Source organism: Notechis scutatus, chromosome Z (assembly GCF_049901735.1).
Source record: "Notechis scutatus isolate UNSWTSFEM ecotype Mainland chromosome Z, rNotScu1.2, whole genome shotgun sequence".
NCBI classification, from domain to species: Eukaryota; Metazoa; Chordata; class Lepidosauria; order Squamata; family Elapidae; genus Notechis; species Notechis scutatus.
The window spans coordinates 18,073,272-18,085,551 of NC_142025.1; the positions used below are offsets into that span (position 1 = coordinate 18,073,272).

The following is a 12,280-nucleotide window of genomic DNA, read 5'->3' on the forward strand; positions in this document are numbered from 1 at the left end:
GCTACACAAACTGCGAGCGGCCAAATTGTATGCTAAACTGTCCAAATGTGAATTCCATCAAGAGAAAATTGACTACCTAGGATATCGCATTTCGCACAAGGGCATCGAAATGGACCCAGGGAAGGTGCGAGCTGTGTTGGACTGGGCCCCGCCGAGAACCCGAAAGCAACTTCAAAGCTTCTTAGGGTTTGCCAACTTTTACCGGCAATTCATCCCGTCCTTCACTAAAATAGCAATGCCTATCACCAATCTCTTAAAGACAATGGGGGGGGGGATGAAACCAAAGCCTAGCCAACCATTGGATTGGTCCATGGAATGCCAAGCTGCCTTTGAAAAGCTAAAACGGTTGTTCGCTGCAGAACCAGTACTAAAACACCCGGACATGGATGCCCCTTTCGTGATCCAAGACGATGCGAGTGACGTGGCTGTTGGGGCAGTCTTACTTCAAATGAATGAGAAGGGGACACTACAACCTTGCGCATATACCTCCCGTAAATTGACTGAGACTGAGAGGAGATGGGCCGTCTGGGAGAAGGAGGCTTTTGCAGTTCGTTGGGCTCTATTAACCTGGAGACATTTCTTGGAAGGATCGAAACACCCATTTGAGGTATGGACTGACCATAAGAATTTAGAGGCCTTAAATCACCTCAAAAATTATCTCCCAAGCAAGTCAGGTGGGCCCAGTATTTTAAACGATTCAATTTCTCCTTGAAGTGCATCCCGGGGGGAAAAATTTTTATGGCAGATGTGTTGTCTAGAATGCCGCAATATAACAGTGTTCGTCAGGAAGTGATAAGGCCGATCGTGTCAACCACACAGCTGGCCACCCCGGTGGTCACCAGAGCGCAAAAGAAGAAGCAAGAAGCAGAACTGTCCAATGAACTGATGGAGCGATTTAAGGAAGCGTTGAAGACAGATGAGTGGTTCCTGGCGAATGCGAATAACTGCACCGTTAGAGATGGCTTGGCCTGGGTGGGAGTGAAATTGTACGTACCAGAGACATTGAGAAGCCAAGTGTTACAACAGACCCATGATTCCAAGGCAGCTGGTCACTTTGGTTTTGTGAAGACCTTACACTTGGTTAAGTGTTGTGACTCCGAGACTTGAACCTGATCAGTCAGCAGATGTGGGTTCGAGCGATGAAGATCTGGCACTGAGATTCGAGCCTGCATTATTAAGTGACTTAGAGGGGAGTCAAGTAGAGGGAGAGGAGTTGGATCTGAGATATGAACCTGATTTATTGGAGGTTTCAGAGTCCACTCCCTCCCCTGAATCTACTTTCCTGATTGCACCTCAGGTGTTAACTGTTAATCAGGAAAGTGTATCAGAGGCTTCAAGCGGTGATGAAACTGCCGGATGCTGGCTGGATGCCAGAACTAGGAGAAGACTGAGATGTCAATCTCAATTAGAAAAGAGACGTCCAGCAAAGGATTAATTAATGAGATTGACACACCCTCTCTCAGAGGATATAAGGGAGCGTACGAGTTCGTAATCTTTGCTGGAAACAAAGTGAATTTTGCCTTGGAAAGAAGTGCGTCTGACTACAGCGTTGTGATTTACAAACTATACAGAATTGCCAGACAGATTCTAGGAGGATTGCCAAAGGACTGTGATAACAGAGCAATTGAATCTTCTGTCTCTGGTTTTGTTTGCGTAATGTATTTGAACTCTGTAACTTGAAGTTTTCATCTGTGGATACAGGTGGGACAGAACAGTTAAGCGACAGTTCTGGTGGCCCTCATTGAAAAAGGACATTGAGACTTATGTGGCTAGCTGCCCAGTTTGCGCCTCAGCCAAAAGACCTCCTGGTAAGCCACCAGGTTTGTTGCAGAATGTAGCCAGGCCAACTGCTCCCTGGAAGGAAATCTCCATGGATTTTATAGTAGACCTACCCGAGAGCACTGGACACACGGTTATCTGGGTGGTAACCGATTTTCTCTATGTCTGCCCCAGTAGTGGGATTCAAATTTTTTTACTGCCAGTTCTGTGGGCGTGGCTTGGTGGGCGTAGCAGGGGAAGGATATTGTAAAATCTCCCGTTAGGGGTGGGATTTGCCGGTTCTCTGAACTACTCAAAATTTCCACTACTGGTTCTCCAGAACTGGTCAGAACCTGCTAAATACCATCACTCGTCTGCCTCTCAAGTATTAGAAGACACTTTCATGTCATCCCTAATCCTTCTCTTCATTAGGCTAAACATACCTATTTCCTTTTATTGCTCCTCTTATGGTTTAGCCGCCAGACCCATCATTTATAGATGCTTACAAATCTGCTGCTTGATTATTTTTTCTAGAATTTTCCCGGGTATTGATGCCAAGCTCCCTTTTTTGAAAATTGGAACCATATCAGTTCTTTTCCAATCCTCTGGCAGTTGCCCTGTGTTCCAGGCGCTCTGAAAGATTTTGTTCATTGGTTGCGAGATCACATCTGTCAGCGCCTTCAGAACTCTAGGATGTAAACCATCCGGTTTTGGTGATTTAAATTCATCTAAGGTGGAAAAGAGTTCTCTTACTAATTTTTTGCCTATTTTGACCTGCTGCTGTTCTATCTCATGATGCTGCTTGTGATAAGGTGGACTATATTTTCCTTTTGCATGAAGAAAGATGCAAAACAGTAATTAAGTTCCACTTTCTCCCTGATGCCTGTCACTGGCCATCTTCTCAGATTAGCAAACCTATCATTTCTTCGACTTTCTTATTATTTACATATTGAAATAAACTTTTTGTTGTTATTTTTTATATTTGTTTCGAGTCTTATTTTATTCTGAACCTTATCTTTCTTGGATCTCTCTTTTCAAATTCAAGCTATTTAGAGTATTCTGTTTTCCTATGTGCCCCTCTTTTCATTTTTTATATTTGCCCTTTTTGTCCCATGGTTTGTCAGAGAGCACTTTATGCCACCATGCTAGCTTCATCTGGGGTCTCTCTTTTTTTCTTTTTCTGTAGTATTGTGTTTGGGCTTTAATAATCTCATTTCTCAGAGTTTCTGAACTTTTTATGGCTGATCCTGTGTTTGCTTCCAGGTCTCCTATTTTATACCTGAGTTATTTATTTATTTTTATTTTTTATTTATTTGATTTGATTTGTCAATCACTTACAAGATAATAGGTATAAATATAAATATGAGTAAGAATACAGGAAATAGGGACTTCTGGTTTGAAGGGCTTCGGCGACAGGCAGGAATCCGCGATCATGCACGGTTTCTGTCTGGGCTCGCCGCCGGAGCGCCCCGAGCCGGCTGGTTTCGGGGCTAAGCCACCCTGTAGAGGTGGTGAAGAGGGGGGAGACCGCCAGCAGGGTCAAGGAGAGCCACATCTCTCCTCCTCAGAGGGCCATTACTCCCTTTCCCGAAGGCGGTAGGAGTGGTGGTCAGAAATGGCCACCTCAAAGAAGAACTCAACCAGAAAAGAACGTGCAGGAGGAAGATAAGAAGGGAAAGTTTTGGCTGACCGGGTTAAGTTGAAAAAGCAACAACTAAGGTACCCTGGAATCTAAATTTTACAAAAAATAACATCACTCCCAAAGAAGAGTCGGAAGCAGTGAAAGAAAGTGAAAGGGAAAAGGTTTGGCTTTTTCTTCTTCTTCTCTCTCCTTCCCTATATTGACAGCTAAGAGACTTATATAAGAAATCGGAAAAATCCGTTTTGGCACTAATAGGCAATTAAGCTGAAAATAAAACAAAATGCCAAAGGGACAATAAAGATTTCTGGACATTAAAAACTTTTTCTTCTATAAGCAGGAAGGGAGAGAAAAAGAATAAGGGCAGGATCTGGAAGAGGGAGGAGACTGCCTGGACTTTAAAAGAATCTAGTTCAATAAGACTTCTAAAAGATACATTTTAACTGAAACTTTGCAACTAAATAGTAACCCCAGGAAGAGAAAGTGGGGGGGGGGGAAAGAAAGAGCAAAAAAGAAACAGCTTGCGTGTATTTGGATTATTTGATGATTTTGGGATTTTTGGTTATTATATTTGAATGACTAAAATCAATCGGGTGGTTGTTTAAAAATTTACACAATGGCATCACTTCTGGATGAATTGAAAATGGAACTTAAAAAGTACAAAGAAGATGCACAAGAAGGGAAGGGTTCTTTTGGTTTCATTTTTCAATTCTTAGAAATGGAGATCTGGGACTATGAGAAACAACGAGAAAAGACTGCAAAACAAGAAGACTGGGACAAAGAAGAAGCCATCTTTAATGAACAAGTAACTCTATGTGGGGAAGAAAAAGGAAAGGGGGAAAGAGAATGGAGAATTTAAGACTTAAAAAAACAACCAAAGAAAAGAAAAATAATTCGAAAAATAAGTATAATACTGGAAAGCAACAGAAAAGGGAATACAAAGAGGGAAATAGAGGTAGAGAGACAAAGGGGTAAAAAGGGGAGAGAGAAGAAGAGAGGGAAGAAGGAAAGGAAAAGAAGTTACAAAGGTCCGGAGCAAGATATAAAGAAACAGGACCTATTTAGAGATAATGGGTGAAAATCTAACTGAAAAAGGGATTCTGTAAAGGTGCATAAGATTGTATTGTTATATTTGTAATAGAAATAACTTTAGGAAATTGGAAACAACATATGATTAAAATGAGGGATAAAATAGTTTAGTGAAATGTTTGTGAATAAAATAAATGAAATAAAATAAATGAGAAAATTGAATTAGGAAGGAACATTTTAATTAGTCAATGTTTTATAAAATATAAGTGAAGAGGGGGGGAATTAACTATGGAAAGTTTACACTTGTTCCCACAGAAGTATGATATTTAATTGAAAAGTAACGTGAAAAATGTTAAGACTTTAATGAATATTAATATTAATGATAGAATTGTATTGGTATGGAATGTTGTTTTAATTATATACATTTTTTTTTCAAGAATACAGTGTGTAGTTTAAGAATGTACCAAGCAGAATCTGAATGGAAGTTATGTACTATATTGAGTGTTACAACTTTAGGGGAAAGATATAAAGGCGTCATACTCCAATCAGTAATTACAGGAAAATTTTTGTTTAATGAGAAAAGATAATAGACAATTGAAACAGGACAGACAAAAAATATAAATATAATGATTTGAATTGAGATGAAATAAATAAAATTGAGAAAATTAAAAAAGGGGAGAAGATATGTAGAAAATGTAAAATAGTAATAAGATATGGAATAGAATATAAAAATGAGCATGAACCTGAATTTGCGTCTGTTCGTACAAATGTAACCCGGGATCATGCTGCTTTCAAAAAAGATGTTTTATTTGTATTTCTTTTCTCTTTGTGAAAACTCAAATAAAATTTACAAAAAAAAAAGAAAAAAGAATACAGGAAATAGGTACAAATAAATGGGGACAATAGGACAGGGACGGGAGGCATGATGGTGCACTTATGCACACCCCTTACAGATCTCTTAGGAATGGGGTGAGGTCAATAGTGGTTAGTTTGAGGTTAAAGAAGTGGGGGTTAGAGGATGTAACAACGGAGTCAGGTAGTGCATTCCAGGCATTGACCACTCTGTTGCTGAAGTCGTACTTTCTGCAATCAAGTTTGGAGCAGTTAACATTGAGTTTGTATCTGTTGTGTGCTCTTGTATTGTTGCGGTTGACGCTGAAGTAGTCATTGACCGGTAGAACATTGTAGCAGATAATTTTGTGTACTACACTTAAGTCCAACTGTATGCGGCGTAGTTCAAGATTGTCCAAGCCCAAAATTTCAAGCCTGGTGGTATAGGATATTCTGTTGAGAACAGAGGAATATAGTACTCTTCTCATGAAATACTTCTGGACTCGCTCAATTGTATTAATGTCCGATATACAGTGCAGATTCCAGACAGATGAGCTGTATTCGAGTATTGGTCTAGCAAAGTTTTGAATGCCCTATTTAGCAATTCAATATTTCCAGAGGAGAAGCTTCGTAAGATTAGATTTACAACTCTTAATGCCTTTTTGGCAATGCTGTTACAGTGAGCTCTAGATAATTAGATATAAGTACTCCGAGGTCCTTGACAGAGTGAGGGTCATCAACGAGGTCATATCCGCCTAGCTTGTATTTGGTGAACTGATTTTTTTTACCAATGTATAGGACAGAGCATTTATTGGTCGAGATTTGGAGTTGCCAGATGTTTGACCATTCAGACACAGAATCAAGGTCACTTTGAAGAACAGTAGCATTGTCAGTGGTATTGAATAGTTTTACATCATCCGCAAAGAGGACGCAGTTGCTTATAAGCTGATCTAGAGTATAAAGAATGTGGGTCCTAAAACGCTGCCTTGGGGGACATCACTGTTGACTGGAGCAGGATTTGATATAGTGCTCCCTATTTTTACTATTTGTTGCCTGTTTGACAGGAATGCAGTAATCCACTTATGAAGGGATCCGGAAATGCCGTAAGAGTTTAGTTTTAACAGTAGTTTGTTATGTACCACTGAATCAAAGGCTTTGCAGAAGTCAATGTAAATTGCGTCTATTGCTTTACCCTGGTCAAGTAGAGTAGTCCATATGTTTTTGCAGTGTAGGAGTTGTAGGTTGCAGGACAATTTTTTCCTGAAACCAAATTGTTTTTGGGAGAGAAAGTTGTTTGACTCTAAGTGGAAGGTGATGAATTGGTTAATGATTGATTCCATGACTTTGCACGTGACACAACACAGTGAGATTGGTCTGTAGGTTTCAACCAGGCTGGGGTCACCTTTTTTGAAGATAGGGATGACCGTAGCTAAGGACCATAGGTTCGGTAAGGAGCTGGTTTTGAATGATATATCATATATAATGCTTAGGGGTTCTGCTATGGCAGAGGAGAGCTTTTTTAAGAAGTATTCCCCTTCCTTGTAACCACTTCCTTCCTCACTGGCTGATTTGTTGCCTTGGAGTTTATGCTTGGTTTTGGTCTTAAAGATTGGACACTCTCCCCTTCCATTTTTAATTTAAAGCCCTTCAGATGAGCCTAGCCAGTGGTTTCCAAACACATTCTTCTCTTCAAAGGTGCAGTCCATCTCTTGGCAGAAGCCCTTCCTAAAGGTAATGTAAACCATAGTCTACAAATCCTGTAGAACACAAAACTATTTCTTGACATTGAGAACAATTAATCTGTGGAACTTGCCTCCAGAACTTGTGAATTCTCCAACACTGGAAGTTTTTAAGAAAATATTGGACAACCATTTGTCTGAAATGGTATAGGATTTCCTGCTTGAGCAAGGAGTTGGACTAGAAGGCCTCCAGTTCTAATTATGCTACCTAGCAAAGAGAAGCATGCTTTCCCTACAATATATTTTAAAGACAATCTCATGAATATAGTACTGTTTTACATTTTCTCTCTCAAAATCTACGAAGAAGGTACAATTGACATTTGAGTTATTACCTTTTATATTGTTTTTTATTTCTGGTCCCAATAGTCTTCTCTTTAAGAAAGTCAGCTTTTGGGGGTAGCACTTTTGGCTTAACTGGTTTGCTTCCCATGCTACATGGAAATATATAAAGATGATCAATGTAACATTATTTTGACTCTATCCTGAATTTTAAGAATGCTAAAAGTATTTTTTTATTGTAACAAGTAGTAATTCTTTACATTTCTTAGTATTCAAAAGATAAAAGAGACGATGAAGATATAAAATGTGCCATTCTTAACAAATTTAGAGTTGAAAAAAATCTCATTTATCCATTCAGAATATTTATCTTGGTATATGTTTGAATCAAAATTAGTTTAAAATGTGTGCTTTACTATCATAACTGGCTGACCAACTACACTCAACGTGTAGTCCTCAATGGAACTGCATCTGCATGGAGGGAACTATGCAGTGGAGTACCCTAAGGCTCTGTTTTAGGCCCGTACTCTCAACATCTTCATCAATGATTTGGACAAGGTGATAAAATGGGGAACTCATCAAATTTGCAGACGACACAAGCTAGCAGAAATAAACACTCCAGAAGATAGGCTTAAGATACAGAAGGATCTTGACAGACTTGAACATTGGGCGCTATCTAACAAAATGAAATTCAATGGTGAAAAAAGTAAAGTTCTACATTTAGGCAAGAAAAATCAAATGCACAGATACAGTATATGTGGCACCTTGCTCAATAGTAGTAACTGTGAAAGGGATCTTCGAGTCCTAGTGGACAACCATTTAAATATGAGCCAGCAGTGTGTTGCAGCAGCCAAGAAAGCCAACACAGTTCTAGGCTGCATAAACAGAGGGATAGAATCAAGATCATGTGAAATGTTAATACCACTTTATAATGCCTTCGTAAGGCCACACTTGGAATACTGTATTCCGTTTTGGTTGCCACGGTGTAAAAAAGATGTTGAGATTCTAGAAAGAGTGCAGAGAAGAGCAACAAAGATGATTAGGGAAGTGGAGGCTAAAACATATGAAGAACGGCTGCAGGAACTGGGTATGTCTAGTCTAATGAAAAGAAGGACTAGGGGGTCACATGATAGCAGTCTTCCACTATCTCAGCGGCTGCCACAAAGAAGAGGGAGTCAAGCTATTCTCCAAAGCACCTGAGGGCAGAACAAGAAGCAATGGATGGAAACTCATCAAGGAGAGAAGCCACTTAGAACTAAGGAGCAATTTCCTGACAGTTAGAACAATTAATCAGTGGAACAACTTGCCCCCAGAAGTTGTGAATTCTCCAACACTGGAAGTTTTTAAAAAGATGTTGGATAACCATTTGTCTGAAGTGGTGTAGGGTTTCCTGCCTAAGCAGGGGTTTCGACTAGAAGACCTCTCAGGTCCATTATTCTATTCTATTCTATCATAGGATAATAAGAAAAAATGTATAAAAGCATTTATATGCTCATAATTAGCAAATCAACTTAGGTGTTTAAAGAATCAGATTTGTATATGCTATCTGACACAAAATTTGGCATTTAAGATGTAACTATTATTACAAAAAGGCTTTTTTAAAATAATATCTGTTGAGTCCTAGGAGGAAAACTATGACAATGCACTTCCAAAAATATTGCCCAGAAAGTTGTATTAATTTTTCCATGTTAGTCTCTAAGAGTCAACACTGGCTTAAAAGCTAAAACAGTATAAAATAAAATAAATATAAAATAAAACTACTACTTACTATTAAATTCTGCATATAGACAGGTTTTAGAGGATGTTATTACATACAATGCACATTTTAAAGAACTGGGATGTGAGTTTACAAATTCTTCAAATCTAAGGATTTAATCTTTGAGGTCTTCTAGTTGAACCAAGGGTTGGACTAAAAGACCTCCATGGTACCTTCCAACTCCATTATTCTATGTTCTATTATATGTACAATTCACACAGCCCCCCCCCCCCCAAGGCTGTGTGGTTTCTCCACTTCTTTTCTCCCTATATAACAATGACTGCATCTCAAACGATCCATCTGTTAAAATACTGAAGTTTGCAAATGATACAACAGTGATTGGTCTCATTCGAGACAACAACGAATCTGCATACAGACAGGAGATTGTACAACTTGCCTTGTGGTGTGGTCAGAACAATCTGGAACTGAACACACCTAAAACCATAGAGTAGGTGGTAGACTTTAGAAGAAACCCTCCCACACTACCACTTCTTACAATGCTAGACAACACAGTATCAACAGTAGAGACCTTCAAATTTCTAGATTCTATTATATCACAAGACCTAAAATGGACACCTAACATCAAAAACGTCATCAAAAAAGCACAACAAAAAATGTTCTTTCTGCACCAACTCAGAAAGCTCAAACTGCCCAAGGAGCTGCTGATACAGTTCTACAGAGGAATTGTTGAGTCTGTCATCTGCACTCTATAACTATCTGGTTTGGTTCTGCAACCCAACAAGACAGACACAGACACAGAGAATAATTAGGACTGCAGAAAAAACAATTACTACCCACCTGCCTTCAATCGAGGACCTGTATACTGCATGAGTCAAAAAGAGGGCGATGAAAATATTTACAGACCCCTCACATCCCAGACATAAACTGTTTAAAGTCCTACCCTCAAAACGATGCTATAGAGTACTGCACACCAGAACAACCAGACACAAGAACATTTTTTTCTCAAATGCCATCACTCTGCTAAACAAATAATTCCCTCAACACTGTCGTCTACATTACTGTTACTATTAATCTTCCCATCACTCCTTATCACCCATCCCTTCCCACTTGTGACTGTTTGACTGTAACTTTGTCGCTTGTATACTTATGATTTATATTGATTGTTTCCTAGTATGATTTGATTGCTTATTGTACCCTATGAGTATTATTAAGTGTTGTACCTTATGATTCTTGACTCTTGATGAAAGTATCTTTTCTTTTATGTACACTGAGAGAATTTGCAGTAAGACAAATTCCTTGTGTGTCCAAATCACATTTGGCCTATTCTATTCTGTTCTGTTCTGTTCTGTTCTATTCTATATTCTAAGATAGTATTGTTAAAAATCTCTACAATTAAAAGTATCCGGTAAGGCTTTCTGCCTCATAGATGTTTATAATAATATGGAAAATGTAATCAAAAACATCTGGAGTTCATTAAGTTAAACTATTTCAGGGAGTTTCATTTTTTCCCCCAGGGAGCTTGTTAGTTTTTTAAAAAAACAAAAACCTGGAACCCCTGATCAAGAGGCAAAGCTATAGGATTCCAGGGAATGCTATTTGAAAAACACAAGCGTCTGAAGTACTAGAAATGACTTTATGTGCCATAAATCCATACTCTCTTTTATTAACCATCTATTAACCACAGTTATCTTTAAAATTAACACATCCATAATATATAGAATATAATATTCATTTTTTAGAAAAAAAAATTCAGAATTATTTTCACTAATATGGATTACCTGGTCTTGAAGGATGGCCAGAATAATCGTGGAACCTAGTAGTGCCACCTGGTTGAGGCAAAAACACTGACAAGCTTCTGAACTTTTCAGCTACAAATTAAAACACAACACAATCTCTAAGAGAACAATGTGAATGGAAAAATGCAATTCTAATGAAAAATAAGGCTAAGAATATCAGATTTTTAAAAATAAGAAAATGTAAGCTATATATTCCCATATTCTGATTAAAATTTCAGATTGCAACTAGAATAGTAATCAAAATAATGGGCAAAATGTTTGTAAATATATAAAAATAAAGTTGAAAAAGGGGTGTTTCATGTAGTATTGACTTCCAATTAATTAGTTTTTTATATCGCATATTATACTCTCAGAATATTGGAGGATAAAATTGGAAATAACTTGAATACTTTTTTTTAAACATACAGAGAATTTTAAGCTTCCCATGTGGTTCTTTGCCTCTGGACAATGTATATGAGCGCAGAACCTACACGGAATTTTGCTTGGCATCTTCTATTATTTTGCCTCCTTTCTTACTGGACCTTCTATTACTTTAGCATACTATCATTATAACTTACATAGGTATTTACAGAGGTCTCTCTTTCATACTGAACATAATACTCTTCTTTAATTTTCTTTATTTGGTTAGTTATGCTTGTCCTATTTCCACCCAGAGTCTCTCCAAAATAAAATTGCAGGACTGCCACCACTAGACAATGGCCATGATAATCATTTTATTGCTTTTCCTTTAATGCATTTCTCTTCAGGAACATTAAATAATAATGCCATGATTAAGCAGTCAATGTTTGTGTTACATCATTGCCAAGAATTTAAAAAAGGACTAAAACTTGCTTTCATTTAATGTCCCATGCTTCAATAGACACCTAATCTATCTTCTGCAAGTAACATGTCAATCACCCATTTGTGTAATGTGAAGAGATCATGAAAAAGATCTACTCCACATTGCCTCCAGATTGTTTTGTCTCTGGTTTCTTGGGCTTCTGTAACAGTTTGGGATGGCCATTCAAAATATCTAACTACTCAGGAAGGGAAAAATACACTACATTCATACTTCTAGAGACACAAAGTTAAAGACACTGTTTGGGAGAGAATTAAGAGAAACCATTACATGAAGATCTCAATTTGGCTATCTACCATAGAACCAATGGTGTATCCTAATGTCCTAGATTTAAATAAAATAGTGTAATATAAAGAATTATTGGATGAACAGGGAAAATTGAAAACCAATCAAGAATTGAAGGAACAAGGGATAAAAATAGACTAGTGGCCTTATCTACAAATTCAAACAAGATATAAGAAAGATATAGAAGAATTTGGTATATATAAAGATCAGCCGGAATTAGACAAAATATTACAGGGGACAGATGAAAAAATGATCACCAAAATGTATAATTATCTCCTAAGATACTGAATGGAAGAAGCAGTAAAAGAGACTATGATAATTTAATTGAGACCAGAGATATTCCTATTGGGTATATTAAGAGATAAAATTAGT

General features: G+C 37.8%; 1 protein-coding gene across 1 annotated transcript in view; it reads right to left on the reverse strand.

Moving 5' to 3' along the window:
* The window catches only part of CCDC7 (coiled-coil domain containing 7), a 234,359-nt gene that overhangs the window by 5,862 nt on the left and 216,217 nt on the right, over nt 1–12,280 (reverse strand). Inside the window, exons 66-67 of the mRNA XM_087947956.1 lie at nt 10,768–10,857; nt 7,329–7,427 (exon numbers count right to left, since the gene is read on the reverse strand). Of these exons, the coding sequence (XP_087804082.1) occupies nt 7,329–7,427; nt 10,768–10,857 (189 nt within the window). The remainder of the gene's footprint in view (nt 1–7,328; nt 7,428–10,767; nt 10,858–12,280) is intronic.